The 23,453-nt window shown below is 44.7% G+C and overlaps 1 protein-coding gene across 7 annotated transcripts in view; it reads right to left on the bottom strand.

The window, feature by feature from the left end:
- LOC139581790 (PDZ and LIM domain protein 7-like) overlaps window positions 1-23,453 on the bottom strand; it is a 120,523-nt gene that overhangs the window by 17,762 nt on the left and 79,308 nt on the right. For 4 of the 7 annotated variants that reach the window (XR_011676281.1, XM_071411960.1, XM_071411962.1 and 1 more), the window contains exons 6-7: window positions 1,034-1,092; window positions 549-780 (exon numbers count right to left, since the gene is read on the bottom strand). Coding sequence is in view for 6 of the 7 variants with exons in the window: in XM_071411960.1 (XP_071268061.1) it covers window positions 549-780; window positions 1,034-1,092 (291 nt within the window). In the remaining variant the exon portion in view is untranslated. Of the gene's footprint in view, window positions 1-548; window positions 781-1,033; window positions 1,093-8,739; window positions 9,973-14,179; window positions 14,217-15,912; window positions 16,068-17,906; window positions 17,952-18,672; window positions 18,684-23,453 lie in introns of those variants that run through there. The other 3 variants (XM_071411964.1, XM_071411963.1, XM_071411965.1) reach the window with 3 other exon arrangements.

Here is a 23,453-nt window from a genome sequence, read left to right as displayed (position 1 = left end):
TAACAGACAGGGGGCAGTAGTAAATAAAGGCCTTGCCGTTATTAATCTAACAGACAGGGGGCAGTAGTAAATAAAGACCATGCCGTTATTAATCTAACAGACAGGGGGCAGTAGTAAATAAAGACCATGCAGTTATTAATCTAACAGACAGGGGGCAGTAGTAAATAAAGACCATGCAGTTATTAATCTAACAGACAGGGGGCAGTAGTAAATAAAGGCCTTGCCGTTATTAATCTAACAGACAGGGGGCAGTAGTAAATAAAGACCATGCAGTTATTAATCTAACAGACAGGGGGCAGTAGTAAATAAAGACCTTGCAGTTATTAATCTAACAGACAGGGGGCAGTAGTAAATAAAGACCATGCAGTTATTAATCTAACAGACAGGGGGCGGTAGTAAATAAAGGCCTTGCCGTTATTAATCTAACAGACAGGGGGCAGTAGTAATTAAAGACCATGCAGTTATTCATCTAACAGACAGGGGGCGGTAGTAAATAAAGGACTTGCCGTTATTAATCTAACAGACAGTGGGCAGTACAGGGTTCCCACCTAATGATCTTGTTGCAAGCTCCACACAGAGGGGTCCTTCCGCTGTCCTCGGGTGCCTGCTGAGCTGCCTGTAGGATAGAGGAGCGGTTCTGCATGGGCGTAGGCTGGGCCGGCTGTCTGTGCTGGGTCAGAACCGTACTGGTCTTGTCTGGGGCGTAACGGTCAGCGAACCCTGGGTCGGTCACCCACGGAGGACGTACCAGAGGACCAGCCTTGACTGGAGTCTTAGAGGCTGGGGAACCCAGAGAAATGTTTTAATACAACGCATTCAACAGGGAGACTCCTTATCTTATAAGGAATCATGGGAAATGTATGAATGATTATAGCACGTGTTACAATGTATTACTATGCTTATAGTATGTGCTATAATACATATGTCAAAGCTTATAACATGTTATAATGCATCTAACTAATAAATAAAAGGCTTGGATTATTGTTATAATTACCAGAACCTGTCATTTGAACTCTGAACTGCAGAGACTCACCATCAGGTTTGTCTGCTGTCTGGGTCTGAGCCTCAGCAGGTGACAGAGAGGCCTTGATGCTGGGGAGAAAAACACACTCCCTTAGGAACAGTTGCTAGAGGGTTACCATGGTGACTCAGAAGAGGTAGAGTGGCAGCAGTGGCTGACATTATCATCATCATCATTGAGGGAGTTCTGTGTTCATTTTTAAATGGAAGGAGCATAATGGTCAAATCATTGTGAGGATTGCTCCCTTATCTCTCTGTGACTATACCACCACTTACAGAAAGTGGACTGGGAATTGTTATGCGTTAAGTCATATTCCTCCAAAACAGACAAACACAGTCTGCTTAAACTAGTAACACACAAACAATGATACGTTTTCCTGTCTTTATTGAACACACTGTAAACATTCACAGTGCAGGGTGGGAAAAGTATGTGAACCCCTTGGATTTAATAACACGTTGACCCTCCTTTGGCAGCAATAACCTCAACCAAATGTTTTCTGTAGTTGCGGATCAGACCTGCACAACGGTCAGGAGGAATTTTGGACCAAACTGTTTCAGTTCAGCAATATTCTTGGGATGTCTGGTGTGAACTGCTCTCTTGAGGTCATGCCACAGCATCTCAATCAGGTTGAGGTCAGGACTCTGACTGGGCCACTCCAGAAGGTGTATTTTCTTCTGTTGAAGCCATTTTGTTATTGATTTACTTCTGTGTTTTGGGTCGTTGCCCTGTTGCACCACCCAACTTCTGTTGCGCTTCAATTGGTGGACAGATAGCCTTACATTCTCCTGCAAAATGTCTTGATAAACTTGGGAATTCATATTCCCGTCGATGATAGCAAGCTGTCCAGGCCCTGATGCAGTAAAGCAGCCCCAAACGATGAAGCTCAATCCACCATACTTTACAGTTGAGAAGAGGTTTTGATGTTGGTGTGCTGTGCTTTTCTTCTCCACACAGTGTTGTGTTCCTTCCAAACAACTCAACTGTAGTTTCATCTGTCCACAGAATATTTTGCCAGTAGCGCTGTGGAACATCCAGGTTCTCTTTTGCGGATTTCAGACTTGCAGCAATGTTTTTTTTGGACAGCAGTGGCTTCTTCCGTGGTGTCCTCCCATGAACACCATTCTTGTTTAGTGTTTTACGTATCGTAGACTCGTCAACAGAGATGTTAGCATGTTCCAGAGATTTCTGTACGTCTTTAGCTGACACTCTAGGATTCTTATTAACCTCATTGAGCATTCTGCACTGTGCTCTTGCAGTCATCTTTGCAGGACGGCCACTCCAAGGGAGAGTAGCAACAGTGCTGAACTTTCTCCATTTATAGACAATTTGTCTTACCGTCGTGGACTGATGAACATCAAGGCTTTTAGAGATACTTTTATAACCCTTTCCAGCTTTATGCAAGTCAACAATTCTTAATCTTATGTCTTCTGAGATCTCTTTAGTTTGAGGCATGGTTCACATCAGGCAATGCTTCTTGTGAATAACAAACTCAAATTTTGTGAGTGTTTAGGGCAAGGCAGCTCTAACCAACATCTCCAATCTCGTCTCATTGATTGGACTCCAGGTCAGCTGACTCCTGACTCCAGGTCAGATTTTGGAGAAGTCATTAGCCTAGGGGTTCACATACTTTCCCCAACCTACACTGTGAATGTTTAAATGATGTATTCAATATAGACAAGAAAAATACAATAATTTCTGTGTTTTTAGTTTAAGCACACTGTGTTTGTCTGTTGTTGTGACTTAGATGAAGATCAAATCTAATTTTAAGACCAATTTATGCAAAAGGCTTCACATACCTTTTCTTGCCATTGTAGAGTAGGAGTCGGCAACAGGCCACACAAAGTTTTTAGTAAAAACATAGTTTTTTGGGGGATAATACAAAAAATGACCATGAATTCAGCTAAAATATACAGTTGAAATCAGACGTTTACAGACACTTAGGTTGAAGTCATTAAAACACGTTTTACAAACACTCCACAAATTTCTTGTTAACAAACTATAGTTTTGGCAAGTCGGTTAGGACATCTACTTTGTGCATGACACAAGTCATCTTTCCAACAATTGTTTACAGATTATTTCACTTATAATTCACTGTATCACAATTCCAGTGGGTCAGAAGTTTACATACACTAAGTTGACTGTGCCTTTAAACAGCTTGGAAAATTCCAGAAAATGATGTCATGGCTTTAGAATCTTCATAATTTGAGTCAATTGGAGGTGTACCTGTGGATGTATTTCAAGGCCTACCTTCAAACTCAGTGCCTCTTTGCTTGACATCATGGGAAAATCAATTGAAATCAGCCAAGACCTCAGAAAAAAAATTGTAGACCTCCACAAGTCTGGTTCATCCTTGGGAGCAATTTCCAAATGCCTGAAGGTACCACATTCATGTGTACAAACAATAGTACGCAAGTATAAACACCATGGGACCACGCAGCCGTCATACCGCTCAGGAAGGAGACGCGTTCTGTCTCCTAGAGATGAACGTGCTTTGGTGCGAAAAGTGCAAATCAATCCCAGAACAACAGCAAAGGACCTTGTGAAGATGCTGGAGGAAACAGGTACAAAATTATCTATATCCACAGTAAAACGAGTCCTATATCGACATAACCTGAAAGGCCGCTCAGCTAGGAAGAAGCCACTGCTCCAAAACTGCCATTAAAAAGCCAGACTACGGTTTGCAACTGCACATGGGGACAAGGATCGTACTTTTCGGAAAATGTCCTCTGGTCTGATGAAGCAAAAATAAAACTGTTTGGTCATAATGACCATTGTCAGGAAAGGGAAAAGTGGGAGGCTTGCAAGCCAAAGAACACCATCCCAACCGTGAAGCACGGGGGTGGCAGCATCATGTTGTGGGGGTGCTTTGCTGCAGGAGGGACTGGTGCACTTCACAAAACAGATAGCATCATGAGGAAAGAAAATTATTCTGGATATATTGAAGTAACATCAAGACATCATGAAGTTAAAGCTTGGTCGCAAATGGGTCTTCCAAATGGACAATGACCCCAAGCATACTCCAAAAGTTGAGGCAAAATGGCTTAAGGACAACAATGTCAAGGTATTGGAGTGGCCATCACAAAGCCCGACCTCAATCCTATAGAAAATTTGTGGTCAGAACTGAAAAAGCGTGTGCGAGCAAGGAGGCCTACAAACCTGACTCAGTTACACCAGCTCTGTCAGGAGGAATGGGCCAAAATTCACCCAACTTATTGTGGGGAGCTTGTGGAAGGCTACCTGAAACGTTTGACCCAAGTTAAACAATTTAAAGGCAATGCTACCAAATACTAATTGAGTGTATGTAAACTTCTGACCCACTGGGAATGTGATGAAAGAAATAAAATCTGAAATAAATCATTCTCTCTGCTATTATTCTGACATTTCACATTCTTAAAATAAAGTGGTGATCCTAACTGACCTAAAACAGGGAATTTTTATTTGGATTATATGTCAGGAATTGTTGAAAAACTGAGTTTAAAATGTATTTGGCTAAGGTGAATGTAAACTTCTACTTCAACTGTATTTCATTTAGGAAATCTGTTCCCAAGTATTAATTACATTGAGACGTGATCGTGCCTCAATATAATTAAGGTATGGAATGACTGTAAATTAGAATTTGTTATTTTTAACTATGACGGCCTACTCCGGCCAAACTCTAACCCGGATGGCGCTGGGCCAATTGTGCGCCGCACTATGGAACTCCCAATCACGGCCAGGTTGTGATACAGCCTGGAATCGAACCAGGGTCTAGCCCTGAGATGCAGTGCCTTAGACCTCTGCGCCACACGGGAGCCCTGGGCTTAGTTGTGATCCCCCCCAAACCATCCACTCCGACAGAAATCGGCACACGGCTGAATCAAGTTGCCTACCCCATCTGTAGAGTTAGTAGCGTCTGTCTCAGTAATAGGTGTGTACAGCCGTCTCAGTAACAGGTGTCTACAGCCGTCTCAGTAACAGCCGTCTCAGTAACAGGTGTCTACAGCCGTCTCAGTAACAGCCGTCTCAGTAACAGGTGTCTACAGCTGTCTCAGTAACAGGTGTCTACAGCCGTCTCAGTAACAGCCGTCTCAGTAATAGGTGTCTACAGCCGTCTCAGTAACAGCCGTCTCAGTAACAGGTGTCTACAGCCGTCTCAGTAACAGGTGTCTACAGCCGTCTCAGTAACAGGTGTCTACAGCCGTCTCAGTAACAGCCGTCTCAGTAACAGGTGTCTACAGCCGTCTCAGTAACAGCCGTCTCAGTAACAGGTGTCTACAGCCGTCTCAGTAACAGGTGTCTACAGCCGTCTCAGTAACAGGTGTCTACAGCCGTCTCAGTAACAGGTGTCTACAGCCGTCTCAGTAACAGCCGTCTCAGTAATAGGTGTCTACAGCCGTCTCAGTAACAGCCGTCTCAGTAACAGGTGTCTACAGCCGTCTCAGTAACAGGTGTCTACAGCCGTCTCAGTAACAGGTGTCTACAGCCGTCTCAGTAACAGCCGTCTCAGTAACAGGTGTCTACAGCCGTCTCAGTAACAGCCGTCTCAGTAACAGGTGTCTACAGCCGTCTCAGTAACAGGTGTCTACAGCCGTCTCAGTAACAGGTGTCTACAGCCGTCTCAGTAACAGGTGTCTACAGCCGTCTCAGTAACAGCCGTCTACAGCCGTCTCAGTAACAGCCGTCTCAGTAACAGGTGTCTACAGCCGTCTCAGTAACAGGTGTCTACAGCCGTCTCTGTAACAGCCATCTCAGTAACAGGTGTCTACAGCCGTCTCAGTAACAGGTGTCTCAGTAACAGGTGTCTACAGCCGTCTCAGTAACAGGTGTCTACAGCCGTCTCAGTAACAGGTGTCTACAGCCGTCTCAGTAACAGCCGTCTACAGCCGTCTCAGTAACAGCCGTCTACAGCCGTCTCAGTAACAGCCGTCTCAGTAACAGGTGTCTACAGCTGTCTCAGTAACAGCCGTCTCAGTAACAGGTGTCTACAGCCGTCTCAGTAACAGCAGTCTCAGTAACAGGTGTCTACAGCCGTCTCAGTAACAGCCGTCTCAGTAACAGGTGTCTACAGCTGTCTCAGTAACAGGTGTCTACAGCCGTCTCAGTAACAGCCGTCTCAGTAACAGGTGTCTACAGCCGTCTCAGTAACAGCCGTCTCAGTAACAGGTGTGTACAGCCGTCTCAGTAACAGCCGTCTCAGTAACAGGTGTCTACAGCCGTCTCAGTAACAGCCATCTCAGTAACAGGTGTCTACAGCCGTCTCAGTAACAGGTGTCTACAGCCGTCTCAGTAACAGGTGTCTCAGTAACAGCCGTCTCAGTAACAGGTGTCTACAGCCGTCTCAGTAACAGGTGTCTACAGCCGTCTCAGTAACAGGTGTCTCAGTAACAGGTGTCTACAGCCGTCTCAGTAACAGGTGTCTCAGTAACAGGTGTCTACAGCCGTCTCAGTAACAGCCGTCTCAGTAACAGGTGTCTCAGTAACAGGTGTCTACAGCCGTCTCAGTAACAGCCGTCTCAGTAACAGGTGTCTACAGCCGTCTCAGTAACAGCCGTCTCAGTAACAGGTGTCTACAGCCGTCTCAGTAACAGCCGTCTCAGTAACAGGTGTCTACAGCCGTCTCAGTAACAGGTGTCTACAGCCGTCTCAGTAACAGGTGTCTACAGCCGTCTCAGTAACAGGTGTCTACAGCCGTCTCAGTAACAGGTGTCTCAGTAACAGGTGTCTACAGCCGTCTCAGTAACACGTGTCTCAGTAACAGGTGTCTCAGTAACAGGTGTCTACAGCCGTCTCAGTAACAGCCGTCTCAGTAACAGGTGTCTACAGCCGTCTCAGTAACAGGTGTCTCAGTAACAGGTGTCTACAGCCGTCTCAGTAACAGGTGTCTCAGTAACAGGTGTCTACAGCCGTCTCAGTAACAGGTGTCTACAGCCGTCTCAGTAACAGGTGTCTACAGCCGTCTCAGTAACAGCCGTCTCAGTAACAGGTGTCTACAGCCGTCTCAGTAACAGCCGTCTCAGTAACACGTGTCTACAGCCGTCTCAGTAACAGCCGTCTACAGCCGTCTCAGTAACAGGTGTCTCAGTAACAGGTGTCTACAGCCGTCTCAGTAACAGCCGTCTCAGTAACACGTGTCTCAGTAACAGGTGTCTCAGTAACAGGTGTCTACAGCCGTCTCAGTAACAGCCGTCTCAGTAACAGGTGTCTACAGCCGTCTCAGTAACAGGTGTCTCAGTAACAGGTGTCTACAGCCGTCTCAGTAACAGGTGTCTCAGTAACAGGTGTCTACAGCCGTCTCAGTAACAGGTGTCTACAGCCGTCTCAGTAACAGGTGTCTACAGCCGTCTCAGTAACAGCCGTCTCAGTAACAGGTGTCTACAGCCGTCTCAGTAACAGCCGTCTCAGTAACACGTGTCTACAGCCGTCTCAGTAACAGCCGTCTACAGCCGTCTCAGTAACAGGTGTCTCAGTAACAGGTGTCTACAGCCGTCTCTGGAACCAATTACCATCTCATTACTACATCTACACATCTAACAGCAGAGAGAACGCAGATATTTTACAGAGGAGTGCAAGATGTACAGTATGTGAAAGTGGTCAGAGTGTAGTATTGCATGGTAGTATAGTATTGCAGAGTACAGTATAGTATTATAGTATTGCAGTGTACAGTATATCACGGTAGTATAGTATTGCATAGTACAGTATGTTAGTATAGTATTGCATAGTATAGTATTATAGTATTACAGAGTACAGTATAGTATTATAGTATTATAGTATTGCAGAGTACAGTATAGCATGGTAATATAGTATTGCAGAGTACAGTACAGTATTATAGTATTGCGGCGTACAGTATAGCGTGGTAGTATAGTACTGCATAGTACAGTATTGTAGTATAGTATTGCAGAGTACATTATAGTATGGTAGTATAGTATTGCATATTGCAGTATGGTAGTGTAGTACTGTATAGCACAGTATGGTAGTATAGTATTGTAGAGTACAGTATAGTACTGCAGAGTGTATTATATTATTGTATGGTAGTGTAGTATTAAATGGTACAGTATAGTATTGTAGAGTACAGTATAGTACTGCAGAGTGCAGTATAGTATTGTATGGTAGTGTAGTATTAAATGGTACAGTATAGTACTGCAGAGTGCAGTATAGTATTGTATGGTAGTGTAGTATTAAATGGTACAGTATAGTATAGTATTGTACAATATAGTGTACAGTATAGAGGAGTACAGTGCAGTGGAGTATAGTGGTGTACAGTATAGAGGAGTACAGTATAGTGGAGTACAGTACAGTGGAGTACAGTGGTGTACAGTATAGTATAGTGTACAGTATAGAGGAGTACAGTGGTGTACAGTACAGTATAGTGGTGTACAGTACAGTGGAGTACAGTGGTGTACAGTACAGTATAGTGGTGTACAGTACAGTGGAGTACAGTGGTGTACAGTACAGTGGAGTACAGTGGTGTACAGTACAGTATAGTGGTGTACAGTACAGTGGAGTACAGTGGTGTACAGTACAGTATAGTGGTGTACAGTACAGTGGAGTACAGTGGTGTACAGTACAGTGGAGTACAGTGGTGTACAGTACAGTATAGTGGTGTACAGTACAGTGGAGTACAGTGGTGTACAGTACAGTATAGTGGTGTACAGTACAGTATAGTGGTGTACAGTACAGTGGAGTACAGTACAGTGCAGTAAAGAAGGAAGCAGAGAAAGATACATGACAGAACGCAGGGGGAGGAGGGGCTGTTTTCAGATAACAGCAGTACAGATTTATTTCTCTTATCAGAGGGAGGTGCCTGAAGAACAAGGAGAGTTCAGAACATGAAAACAGAAAAAAAGATAGATCTGAAAACACAGATCAAAGAAAGACACAAAGAGTTTACAGATCAAAAGACGACGGAACTAGAACTACAGAATCAGAACTAGAACTACAGAATCAGAACTACAGAATCAGAACAAGAACTACAGAATCAGAACTACAGAATCAGAACTAGAACTACAGAATCAGAACTAGAACTACAGAATCAGAACTAGAACTACAGAATCAGAACTACAGAATCAGAACTAGAACTACATAATCAGAACTAGAACTACATAATCAGAACTACATAATCAGAACTACAGAATCAGAACTAGAACTACATAATCAGAACTACAGAATCAGAACTAGAACTACATAATCAGAACTACATAATCAGAACTAGAACTACAGAATCAGAACTAGAACTACATAATCAGAACTACAGAATCAGAACTAGAACTACAGAATCAGAACTAGAACTACAGAATCAGAACTAGAACTACATAATCAGAACTACATAATCAGAATAAAGAATAGAACAGGAAGAACAGCCTGAACAGTGCTGTTCCAACAGCTGTGCACCCCCCCTCCCCTGTTTAGATAACTCTGAGCAACACAGTTTAATATAAGGAACAGGACTTTACAACCCACACCTGGGTCAGATACATATGTCAAACACTGTAGAAATCTTGAGGTGCACTTGATTTGGGACAGGCCTGAAGTTCAAACTCCTCCCCGCAACTCAGGTATTTGATCAATCAATCAATCCATGTATTTGACATATGTGTTGGCCCCCAGGTCTGCTACAAACACAAGGTGATCAACACTAACTCATCAAGGAGGAGAAGTGAACGTGACAGATGTATTGATTAGTGATCATAGATCCTCTATTTGATCGATCTTTATATTTTTAAATTAACTTGTTTCTTAATTCCTCCGTCTGTATATCTGACGGGTTTGTCATCTGCCGTTCGTTAGAATATCGGGCTATCATCGTTTGAGTCGTCGTCGTGATGGCTATCGATCGCTTAGGGCTCAGGCCCGGCATTGCATGTTGCCGTGGTGACGCTCAGGACTTGATGTTGAGGGCGCGTGCGGACCTCTCGTGGTGCCAGTCCCTCAGACGGGCGTAACGGGGGCTCTTAATCTCTGTAAGGAACTTTTCCCTAACCAGCCAGAGAGAACGAGCGAGAGAGAGCGAGATAGAGGTGGAGAGAGAGAAAATTGACAGGAAATTAAGACAGACAGAAATATGTCTAACAGAGAATTCACCATGCAACGGGAACGGTAAAACTACATCACAACTCAATACGGGAAAGTGGCCCTGGAACAAGACCTGTACAACACACCAAACCACCTGTACAACACACCAAACCACCTAGCCACCTGTATAACACACCAAACCACCTGTATAACACACCAAACCACCTGTATAACACCCCAAACCACCTGTAAAACACACCAAACCACCTGTATAACACACCAAACCACCTGTATAACACACCAAACCACCTGCATAACACACCAAACCACCTGCATAACACACCAAACCACCTGCATAACACATCAAACCACCTGTATAACACACCAAACCACCTGTATAACTCACCAAACCACATGTATAACACACCAAACCACCTGTATAACTCACCAAACCACATGCTGAAGCTTAAAACTGCTGAAGTCCATAACTCAACTGTTGAGTTCTACTAGAAGTCTTTAAAGGTGAACTCAGCAAGATGAAGACATCACCTGTGCCCACATTAGGAAGTAGGACGTTGCCTCGTTTTGTGTGTAATGATTCATCTTGCAGAGTGTACCTTTATCGTTAGCTGTAACACACAAGCATGTCAGCATCGGCCATAACTTTACAGTAACACACCTTCACCACACAGCCTTTAAACACACAGACAATACCAGAGTCAGCTGTAGATATCACACAGACTATACCGGAGTCAGTTGTAGATATCACACAGACTATACCAGAGTCAGTTGTAGATATCACACAGACTATACCAGAGTCAGTTGTAGATATCACACAGACTATACCAGAGTCAGTTGTAGATATCACGCAGACTATACCAGAGTCAGTTGTAGATATCACACAGACTATACCAGAGTCAGTTGTAGATATCACACAGACTATACCAGAGTCAGTTGTAGATATCACACAGACTATACCAGAGTCAGTTGTAGATATCACACAGACTATACCAGAGTCAGTTGTAGATATCACACAGACTATACCAGAGTCAGTTGTAGATATCACACAGACTATACCAGAGTCAGTTGTAGATATCACACAGACTATACCAGAGTCAGTTGTAGATATCACACAGACTATACCAGAGTCAGTTGTAGATATCACACAGACTATACCAGAGTCAGTTGTAGATATCACACAGACTATACCAGAGTCAGTTGTAGATATCACACAGACTATACCAGAGTCAGTTGTAGATATCACACAGACTATACCAGAGTCAGTTGTAGATATCACACAGACTATACCAGAGTCAGTTGTAGATATCACACAGACTATACCAGAGTCAGTTGTAGATATCACACAGACTATACCGGAGTCAGCTTTAGATATCACACAGACTATACCGGAGTCAGCTTTAGATATCACACAGACTATACCAGAGTCAGTTGTAGATATCACACAGACTATACCAGAGTCAGTTGTAGATATCACACAGACTATACCAGAGTCAGTTGTAGATATCACACAGACTATACCGGAGTCAGCTTTAGATATCACACAGACTATACCAGAGTCAGTTGTAGATATCACACAGACTATACCGGAGTCAGTTGTAGATATCACACAGACTATACCGGAGTCAGTTGTAGATATCACACAGACTATACCGGAGTCAGTTGTAGATATCACACAGACTATACCGGAGTCAGTTGTAGATATCACACAGACTATACCGGAGTCAGTTGTAGATATCACACAGACTATACCGGAGTCAGTTGTAGATATCACACAGACTATACCAGAGTCAGTTGTAGATATCACACAGACTATACCAGAGTCAGTTGTAGATATCACACAGACTATACCAGAGTCAGTTGTAGATATCACACAGACTATACCAGAGTCAGTTGTAGATATCACACAGACTATACCAGAGTCAGTTGTAGATATCACACAGACTATACCAGAGTCAGTTGTAGATATCACACAGACTATACCAGAGTCAGTTGTAGATATCACACAGACTATACCAGAGTCAGTTGTAGATATGACACAGACTATACCAGAGTCAGTTGTAGATATGACACAGACTATACCAGAGTCAGTTGTAGATATCACACAGACTATACCAGAGTCAGTTGTAGATATCACACAGACTATACCAGAGTCAGTTGTAGATATCACACAGACTATACCAGAGTCAGTTGTAGATATCACACAGACTATACCAGAGTCAGTTGTAGATATCACACAGACTATACCAGAGTCAGTTGTAGATATCACACAGACTATACCAGAGTCAGTTGTAGATATCACACAGACTATACCAGAGTCAGTTGTAGATATCACACAGACTATACCAGAGTCAGTTGTAGATATCACACAGACTATACCAGAGTCAGTTGTAGATATCACACAGACTATACCAGAGTCAGTTGTAGATATCACACAGACTATACCAGAGTCAGTTGTAGATATCACACAGACTATACCAGAGTCAGTTGTAGATATCACACAGACTATACCAGAGTCAGTTGTAGATATCACACAGACTATACCAGAGTCAGTTGTAGATATCACACAGACTATACCAGAGTCAGTTGTAGATATCACACAGACTATACCAGAGTCAGTTGTAGATATCACACAGACTATACCAGAGTCAGTTGTAGATATCACACAGACTATACCAGAGTCAGTTGTAGATATCACACAGACTATACCAGAGTCAGTTGTAGATATCACACAGACTATACCAGAGTCAGTTGTAGATATCACACAGACTATACCAGAGTCAGTTGTAGATATCACACAGACTATACCAGAGTCAGTTGTAGATATCACACAGACTATACCAGAGTCAGCTGTAGATATCACACAGACTATACCAGAGTCAGTTGTAGATATCACACAGACTATACCAGAGTCAGTTGTAGATATCACACAGACTATACCAGAGTCAGTTGTAGATATCACACAGACTATACCAGAGTCAGTTGTAGATATCACACAGACTATACCAGAGTCAGTTGTAGATATCACACAGACTATACCAGAGTCAGTTGTAGATATCACACAGACTATACCAGAGTCAGTTGTAGATATCACACAGACTATACCAGAGTCAGTTGTAGATATCACACAGACTATACCAGAGTCAGTTGTAGATATCACACAGACTATACCAGAGTCAGTTGTAGATATCACACAGACTATACCAGAGTCAGTTGTAGATATCACACAGACTATACCAGAGTCAGTTGTAGATATCACACAGACTATACCAGAGTCAGCTGTAGATATCACACAGACTATACCAGAGTCAGTTGTAGATATCACACAGACTATACCAGAGTCAGTTGTAGATATCACACAGACTATACCAGAGTCAGTTGTAGATATCACACAGACTATACCAGAGTCAGTTGTAGATATCACACAGACTATACCAGAGTCAGTTGTAGATATCACACAGACTATACCAGAGTCAGTTGTAGATATCACACAGACTATACCAGAGTCAGTTGTAGATATCACACAGACTATACCAGAGTCAGTTGTAGATATCACACAGACTATACCAGAGTCAGTTGTAGATATCACACAGACTATACCAGAGTCAGTTGTAGATATCACACAGACTATACCAGAGTCAGTTGTAGATATCACACAGACTATACCAGAGTCAGTTGTAGATATCACACAGACTATACCAGAGTCAGTTGTAGATATCACACAGACTATACCAGAGTCAGTTGTAGATATCACACAGACTATACCAGAGTCAGTTGTAGATATCACACAGACTATACCAGAGTCAGTTGTAGATATCACACAGACTATACCAGAGTCAGTTGTAGATATCACACAGACTATACCAGAGTCAGTTGTAGATATCACACAGACTATACCAGAGTCAGTTGTAGATATCACACAGACTATACCAGAGTCAGTTGTAGATATCACACAGACTATACCAGAGTCAGTTGTAGATATCACACAGACTATACCAGAGTCAGTTGTAGATATCACACAGACTATACCAGAGTCAGTTGTAGATATCACACAGACTATACCAGAGTCAGTTGTAGATATCACACAGACTATACCAGAGTCAGTTGTCGATATCACACAGACATAGCTTTACAAACACACAGGGTGTTTACCTGGCCCTCTTCATTGTCTCATCGTCTGGGTCCTGCACTGAGAGAGCCAGGGGAAAAACACATCATCAGAACGCCCCTAATTACATTTTACACTGTTATGATACAACTATTGACTCCCATCTGGGCCCCGTGTCAAACTTTCTCTCCCTCTCCTGGGCTTCTCGTCCCATCTGGGGCCCCGTGTCAAACTTTCTCTCCCTCGCCTGGACCTCTTGTCCCATCTGGGGCCCTGTGTCAAACTTTCTCTCCCTCTCCTGGACCTTTTGTCCCATCTGGGCCCCGTGTCAAACTTTCTCTCCCTCTCCTGGACCTCTTGTCCCATCTGGGCCCCGTGTCAAACGTTCTCTCCCTCTCCTGGGCTTCTCGTCCCATCTGGGGCCCCGTGTCAAACGTTCTCTCCCTCTCCTGGGCTTCTCGTCCTCTCTGGACCACTGACACCTCTCTCTCAATTACATTTACAACATATTTTAAAGAATAGCGGGATACATGTCAAATGTTATATTATTGTCTATGTACAGTATTGTAACAATGTTCAAGTAGTTGAAGTATAAAAGGGAAATTAAATAAACAGATAAATATAGTTTCTATTTACAATGTTGTTTGTTCTCCACTGGTTGTCCTGTTCTCATGGTAATGGCCCACACGTCTTGCTGCTGTGATTTCACATTGCAGTATTTCGCCTAACAGATATGGGAGTTTATCAAAATTGGATTTGTTTTCGAATTCTTTGTGGGTCTGTGTAGTCTGTGGGAAATACGTGTCTCTAATATGGTCATACATTTGGCAGGAGGTTAGGAAGTGCAGCTCAGTTTCCACCTCATTTTGTGGGCAGTGTGCACATAGCCTGTCTTCTCTTGAGAGCCATGTCTGCCTACGGCGGCCTTTCTCAATAGCAAGGCTATGCTCACTGAGTCTGTACATAGTCAAAGCTTTCCTTAAGTTTGGGTCAGTCACAGTGGTCAGGTATTCTGCCACTGTGTATTCTCTGTTTAGGGCCAAAATAGCATTCTAGTTAGCTCTGTTTTTTGGTTGATTCTTTCCAGTGTGTAAAATAGTTCATTTTGCTTCCTCATAATTTGGTTTGGTCTAAATGTTTTTCGGTCCTGGGGCTCTGTTGGGTCTGTTTGTGAACAGAGCCCCAGAACCAGCTGGCTGAGGAGATTCTTCTCCAGGTTTATCTCTCTGTAGGTGAGGGATTTGTGGTGGATTTCGTGAATTTTTGGTTGGTTAGAAGACCCCAGACCTCACAACCATTCTGGGCAATGGGTTCAATAACTGATTGAAGTATTTTTTGCCCGATCCTAATTGGGATGTAGAGTTTTTTTGTTCCTTTTGATGGTATAGAAGGCACTTCATGCCTCTTAGATCCTTCACAGCCTTGTGGAAGTTACCTGTGGTGCTGATGTTTAGGCAGGTGTAGTTCTTTGTGTGTTCTAGGGCAGCAGTGTCTAGATTTAATTTGTAATTGTTGTCTTGTTTACTGGACTTTTTTTTTTTTTAAACAACAATTTTGTCTTACTGAGATTCACTGTCTGGGCACAAGTCTGACAAAATCTGTACAGAAGATCTAGGTGCTGCTGTAGGCCCTCCTTCGTTTGGGGACAAAAGCACCCGATCATCTGAGTCTAGTAGGTTGAGGCCCGGGTGCTGCAGACTGTTCTAGTGCCCTCGCCAATTCACTGATATTTTTATGTTGAAGAGGGTCTCTCTCTCTCGACCACGGACTCACTCACTGTAGTCGGTGCCTGTGAGCTGGGCCAGCATACGGAAGGAGCGTGACTGGGTGGTGCCTGTGCGGGGCTGCCAATCCTGAGTGTCCTCGATCAGCCTCTTCTTGCTGCGGTCGTTGGGGATGAACATGGTGATGCCATCCACCCGCAGACCGTGCCTAGTACACACACCCCACGTCACCACAATGTTAATATAGCGTTAACAACAACGGACCATGCACAGGACACGCGCAACGTTCCCACAACGTTAACATAACGTTCCCACAACGTTCCCACAACGTTAACATAACAAACCGTGCCAACACACACATGGCATTATCAATGTTGAAGCCACCACGACGTGGACCCAGCGACGGGCAAGCGAAGAACAATAGCTAACAATTATAAAACATTACCACGCACGGATTATTGAACTTATGGACACACAGACTGCTATAGACAGACTACTATAGACAGACTACTATAGACAGACTGCTATAGACAGACTACTATAGAGAGACAGACTGCTACAGACAGACTGCTACAGACAGACAGACTGCTACAGACAGACTGCTTTAGACACACTACTATAGGACACACTACTATAGACAGACTACTATAGACAGACTACTATAGACAGACTACTAGACAGACTACTATAGACAGACTACTATAGACATACAGTACATAACCAACAAACCAGAGCCCTAAATCCCTGGTCAAAAGTAGTGCACTACGTAGGGAATAATATGTCCCCTCTGACGCCGTGTCAATATGTCCCCTCTGACGCCGTGTCAATATGTCCCCTCTGACGCCGTGTCAATATGTCCCCTCTGACGCCGTGTCAATATGTCCCCTCTGACGCCGTGTCAATATGTCCCCTCTGACGCCGTGTCAATATGTCCCCTCTGACGCCGTGTCAATATGTCCCCTCTGACGCCGTGTCAATATGTCCCCTCTGACGCCGTGTCAATATGTCCCCTCTGACGCCGTGTCAATATGTCCCCTCTGACGCCGTGTCAATATGTCCCCTCTGACGCCGTGTCAATATGTCCCCTCTGACGCCGTGTCAATATGTCCCCTCTGACGCCGTGTCAATATGTCCCCTCTGACGCCGTGTCAATATGTCCCCTCTGACGCCGTGTCAATATGTCCCCTCTGACGCCGTGTCAATATGTCCCCTCTGACGCCGTGTCAATATGTCCCCTCTGACGCCGTGTCAATATGTCCCCTCTGACGCCGTGTCAATATGTCCCCTCTGACACCGTGTCAATATGTCCTCTCTGACGCCGTGTCAATATGTCCTCTCTGACGCCGTGTCAATATGTCCCCTCTGACGCCGTGTCAATATGTCCCCTCTGACGCCGTGTCAATATGTCCCCTCTGACGCCGTGTCAATATGTCCCCTCTAACACCGTGTCAATATGTCCTCTCTGACACCGTGTCAATATGTCCTCTCTGACACCGTGTCAATATGTCCCCTCTGACGCCGTGTCAATATGTCCCATCTGACGCCGTGTCAATATGTCCCCTCTGACACCGTGTCAATATGTCCCCTCTAACACCGTGTCAATATGTCCCCTCTAACACCGTGTCAATATGTCCCCTCTAACACCGTGTCAATATGTCCTCTCTGACACCGTGTCAATATGTCCTCTCTGACACCGTGTCAATATGTCCCCTCTAACACCGTGTCAATATGTCCTCTCTGACACCGTGTCAATATGTCCTCTCTGACACCGTGTCAATATGTCCCCTCTGACACCGTGTCAATATGTCCCCTCTAACACCGTGTCAATATGTCCTCTCTGACACCGTGTCAATATGTCCTCTCTGACACCGTGTCAATATGTCCTCCCTGACACCGTGTCAATATGTCCCCTCTGACACCGTGTCAATATGTCCTCTCTAACACCGTGTCTAACACTGTGTCTAACACCGTGTCAATATGTCCTCTCTAACGTGGCTCTAGTGACCAGCAGTCAAATAGGTTGGACCATAATGCATCTGTCTCTTACTTCTCGTGTTGGTAAATCTGGTGGTCATACAAAGCTTGATCATCTCTGCAGGGGGAGGAGGAAGAGGAGTAGATGGGGCAGGGATGAAGAAAATAAGGGGAGAAGAAGCAGGAGGAAGAGGAGAGGGAGGAGGAGAGTGGAAAGAGGGAGGGCAGGAGGAAGAGGATGAGAGTAGGGAGGGAGGAAGGACAGGAGGAAAAGGAGAGGAAGAGAGGAGAGGATGAGAGGAGGGAGGGAGGGCAGGAGGAAGAGGAGAGGAAGAGGAGAGGAAGAGAGGTTGAGAGGAGGAAGAGGGAGGGCAGGAGGAAGAGGGAGGGAGGGAGGGAGGGAGGGAGGGAGGGAGGGAGGGAGGGAGGGTGAAGAGGTTGAGAGGAGGAAGAGGGAGGGCAGGAGGAAGAGGGAGGGAGGGAGGATGAAGAGGTTGAGAGGAGGAAGAGGGAGGGCAGGAGGAAGAGGGAGGGAGGGAGGGCAGGAGGAAGAGGAGGAGGGAGGGCAGGAGGAAGAGGAGGGAGGGAGGGCAGGAGGAAGAGGAGAATAGTAGAAGACAGGAGGAACAACAAATGACAGGAGAATGAGAGACATACTGTTAGATAAAGAATTAATCAATGATTAATGAACTATGTTACTGTTACTACTGAGCTATGTTACTGTTACTACTGGTAAGAGAAAGACCTTCACTAATCATTACTAACCACTAGCTCAGATACTGACAGGAAAACTATGATTTAACATTCAAGTAAAAAGGAAGTAAAGAGAGTTTACTGACTTCTCATCCATCTGCGGAGAGAAAGAAGAGAAGAAGGAGAAAGGAGATGGAGGGGGGGGGGTCAGTTTGGAAAAACAAGACGACAACGGTTTGTAAGAACTTGTCAAATCAACAATAGTTGCAGAGAACAGTCAACAGCGAGGAGACAGAGTCGTTGTGGGATGCAGAGAACAGTCAACAGCGAGGAGACAGAGTCGTTGTGGGATGCAGAGAACAGTCAACAGCGAGGAGACAGAGTCGTTGTGGGATGCAGAGAACAGTCAACAGCGAGGAGACAGAGTCGTTGTGGGATGCAGAGTATCATGCAGTGCGATGAAAACACACACAGGTTTTCATTGTTGACGGGTTCAGTCAGAGAGACACACACAGGTTTTCATTGTTGACGGGTTCAGTCAGAGACACACAGCATGGGGTGTTCCGACACAAAAGGCCGTGTGACACATCTGGAAGGCTTCCAGCGTCCCCGTCTTCCTCTCCCCGACTCAGAACAGATCCGTTTCAAGTTGATGTCTGTATTTACGGTATTGAGGCTTTGCCTAACTTCTAAAACTATTTATTTATTTCTCCTTTGTTTAAAAACACATTATATTTTACACTAATTATCTGGCCTGTATATTTAAATCCATCAAATGGTGTAAAATTCCAATATGTGCGCAGAACGTAAAGTTATTTACGACCAACCAGAAGGCCAAATGATGTCCCTTGCGTATACACTTCTATAACAATGCAGTAATACATGGTGGGTCATTGGACTGATGACATCATGAGAGCTCTGTGCAAATACATCAGACCTGCTAGTGAACAACATGCCTAGACATTGGACACATTCCCTGCTTTGTTCTGTATCATCCAAACATGCCAAACTACCTAGTACGCCCATAGACTAGATTACTACTGTGTAGTGGAAAGGCCTGAAATTCAACCTGGTCTTCTGAAGAAGTCATATCTCCCAGCAGGGTTGGGATATATTCCAATTTCAACACAGCCAATTCAGGAAGTAAACTGGTAATTCCAATTTTTCCTCATAGCTTCGATGAGAAACAATTGTAATTTCAGTTTACTTCCTGAATGGAAATGGAATTGACCCCAACCCTATAGAACGCTGTTTGCGTATTTGCATGTCAAAAAAGATAAGTCGAATTAACACTATTCGACGCGTCAAATAAAATAATTAACACTACTTGACGGGTCAGCTAGCTAGCTTTAGCTCGGTACCTTGCTGGAACCAATGCAACCAGCCTGAAAACAATGACCAATAACTGCAATAATTTTCAATATTCTTAGCAATGATTTACGAGTCCATGTGACTAAGTATTAGCTAGACAGCCACTTGTTGTTCTCTTATTGAAATAGAACTTCAGTTCATGAACTTAACTAGCTAGCTAGATAACGACGTAAACAAGCTAGCCAGTTACCTAGCCTTGTTGCCGCAAGCTAACGTTATAAGCGGCAAGCTAGATTCATCTGGCTATTGTGGCTTGACCAGACAAGTACACCAAATACAAAAACGGTCTTATAAATTAGGGGTATTTTAGACAACAACGTCTAGCTAGACAGTTAGCCAAATATAGCTACTGTAACAGATGTCATTTTGATATGTTTTAGGGGGGGAGAACATTGTTTGCATCCAACAGCTAGCTAGCTTTTTTTCGTGACCTGCACCGTCCCAGAGTCTGACTCGTTTGTCAGAGGCAGGTACACAAGACAAAACTAGCATCATAACATACGAAGTGGTGAATCGCTGTTAGATATGAAATATGAGTGGTGTAATACATCTGTAATAAATATGTAAAAAAAACATTTATGAACGTGTTCAATTATTAATGTGACATTCAGTCATATTCAGGTTCTGATTGGTCAACAAGCTTAGTTGACGCGTCAAATAGTGGTTATTTGGCGTCCATCTTTTTTTTGAAAACGAAAAGTCCCAAATGGAGAGCCGCACACTCTAGGAGCTCAGATGATATCATTGGTTAATTCTCAAATATTAAAATGACATAGAAAGAGCAGCATACAAAAAAACAAATGGATAGCATACGATCATAGATTCATTTTAGACTACACAAGCTTACAAACAATTACAATGGCAAAGTCACAATAATCACAAGAATGGCTTCAGATTAAAGTCTACGTTGAGACCGAAGGGAGCAAGGGTCTTTAAGTTAAAGATCCAGGTAGCCTCTCGTTTTAACAATAAATTATCAAGGTCACCCCCTCTCCTAGGGAGGGTGTCATGTTCGATGCCAATTCCATTACAACCCTACCTTGTAGTAGGTCACAGATTAGTTCTGAACAGGAACAGTAGGACTCTGATTTATCCTCTGTCATAAAGAAAACAGCTGTCTGAAGGAGTGGCAGTTTAGTATCCTGCTGAATAATGTGGAGGGTAACCTAATCCACAAAACATACTGGAGGACAGACGGCTGGAGGACAGACGGCTGGAGGACAGACGGCTGGAGGACAGACGGCTGGAGGGAGACGGCTGGAGGGGGGCGGCTGGAGGGGGGCGGCTGGAGGGAGACGGCTGGAGGGAGACGGCTGGAGGGAGACGGCTGGAGGACAGACGGCTGGAGGACAGGCGGCTGGAGGACAGACGGCTGGAGAACAGACGGCTGGAGAACAGACGGCTGGAGAACAGACGGCTGGAGGGAGACGGCTGGAGGACAGACAGCTGGAGGACAGACGGCTGAGACGGCTGGAGGACAGACGGCTGGAGGACAGACGGCTGGAGGGAGACGGCTGGAGGAAAGACGGCTGGAGGACAGACGGCTGGAGGACAGACGGCTGGAGGACAGACGGCTGGAGGACAGACGGCTGAAGGGAGACGGCTGGAGGGAGACGGCTGGAGGGAGACGGCTGGAGGGAGACGGCTGGAGGACAGACGGCTGGAGGACAGACGGCTGGAGGACAGACGGCTGGAGGACAGACGGCTGGAGGACAGAAGGCTGGAGGACAGAAGGCTGGAGGGAGACGGCTGAAGGGAGACGGCTGGAGGGAGACGGCTGGAGGACAGACGGCTGGAGGACAGACGGCTGGAGGGAGACGGCTGGAGGACAGACGGCTGGAGGACAGACGGCTGGAGGACAGACGGCTGGAGGACAGACTAGTCCTTTAAACTAAACGTACTAAAGTGTGTAATTTAAAAACTTTTCAAAAACAACTTTTTACCGCTTCTTTAAAACTGTTCACAACAATTGTACGACTCTTCATAGATGAGATTAATATGGTCTTATAAAAAACACTGGTTGAAGTTGGAGCTTTTTCACAACAGAGTCAACTGTTTCTAGTGTTAACCCCCATTTCTCTTTCTCAGTTTGCTGTGATTGAGACACAGAATACAGGCCTTAACTGTTTATAACAACTTAACAAACTAGTGTTACTAACCTCTATCTCTCTCTATCTATGAAGTCTTTTAGACCGTGGAAGTATGAGAGCTATACAGGTCAAAGGTTCAGGTCCGTGTGACTTCTCCGAGTTATGCTAGTTAGGTAACGCAGCACCACCACAGTAAAAACACATTCTGACAGCTCAGCAGATTCTAAGCGAAAGGGTCCTGAGCACAGCACAGCACGGCTAAATACAGCCACGGACAACATCTAGACCTTTCCGAAAAGTCAGACCTTAACCCATCCTGTCCCTTCCCCCAAAACACACCACGGGGACCGTAGACCCCGGACCGTGAACCAAGTATCAGACATGGAACAAGGGTTTCTTCAAACGTTCCCCAAACTGCCAGGTTATCTAGAAATCCTGATCAGAGGACTCTGGATTTCCTACTTACTCCCTCCTGATTGCAGGAATCTTCCAGAAGGGTTTGTAAAAGCCTGGATCTCCCCAATCTGGAACAGTAACACCTGGTAGGACCATCCTGTGTAGTTTAAAGCCCCACGTACTGTATATGTAGGGCACTACCTTTAACCAGAACCCCTATGTAGGGCACGACCTTTAACCAGAGCCCCTATGTAGGGCACTACCTTTAACCAGAGCCCCTATGTAGGGCACTACCTTTAACCAGAGCCCCTATGTAGGGCACTACCTTTAACCAGAGCCCCTATGTAGGGCACTACCTTTAACCAGAGCCCCTATGTAGGGCACTACCTTTAACCAGAGCCCCTATGTAGGGCACTACCTTTAACCAGAGCCCCTATGTAGGGCACTACCTTTAACCAGAGCCCCTATGTAGGGCACTACCTTTAACCAGAGCCCCTATGTAGGGCACTACCTTTAACCAGAGCCCCTATGTAGGGCACTACCTTTAACCAGAACCCCCTATGTAGGGCACTACCTTTAACCAGAACCCCCTATGTAGGGCACTACCTTTAACCAGAAACCCTATGTAGGGCACTACCTTTAACCAGAGCTATATACTGAGTGTACAAAACATTAAGGACACATTTCTAATATTGAGTTGCAAACCCACCCGCCTCTTTCGCCCTCAGAACAGCCTCTATGGGATACTGGCAAAGAGAACGTTCTCGCTCTCACTAGCCAATAAGACAAAGAGAAAGTTCTCTATCGCTAGCCAATAAGACAGAGAGAAAGTTCTCTATCGCTAGCCAATTAGACAGAACGTTATATCTCACTAGCCAATAATACAAAGAGAACGTTCTCGCTCTCACTAGCCAATAAGACAAAGAGAACGTTCTCGCTCTCACTAGCCAATAAGACAAAGAGAAAGTTCTCTATCGCTAGCCAATAAGACAAAGAGAAAGTTCTCTATCGCTAGCCAATAAGACAGAACGTTATATCTCTCCATCCAATAAGACAAAGTGAATGTTAGC

The sequence above is a fragment of the Salvelinus alpinus genome, chromosome 7, assembly GCF_045679555.1.
Source record: "Salvelinus alpinus chromosome 7, SLU_Salpinus.1, whole genome shotgun sequence".
Classification (NCBI taxonomy): Eukaryota; Metazoa; Chordata; class Actinopteri; order Salmoniformes; family Salmonidae; genus Salvelinus; species Salvelinus alpinus.
This window is presented reverse-complemented; position numbering and strand designations above follow the sequence as displayed.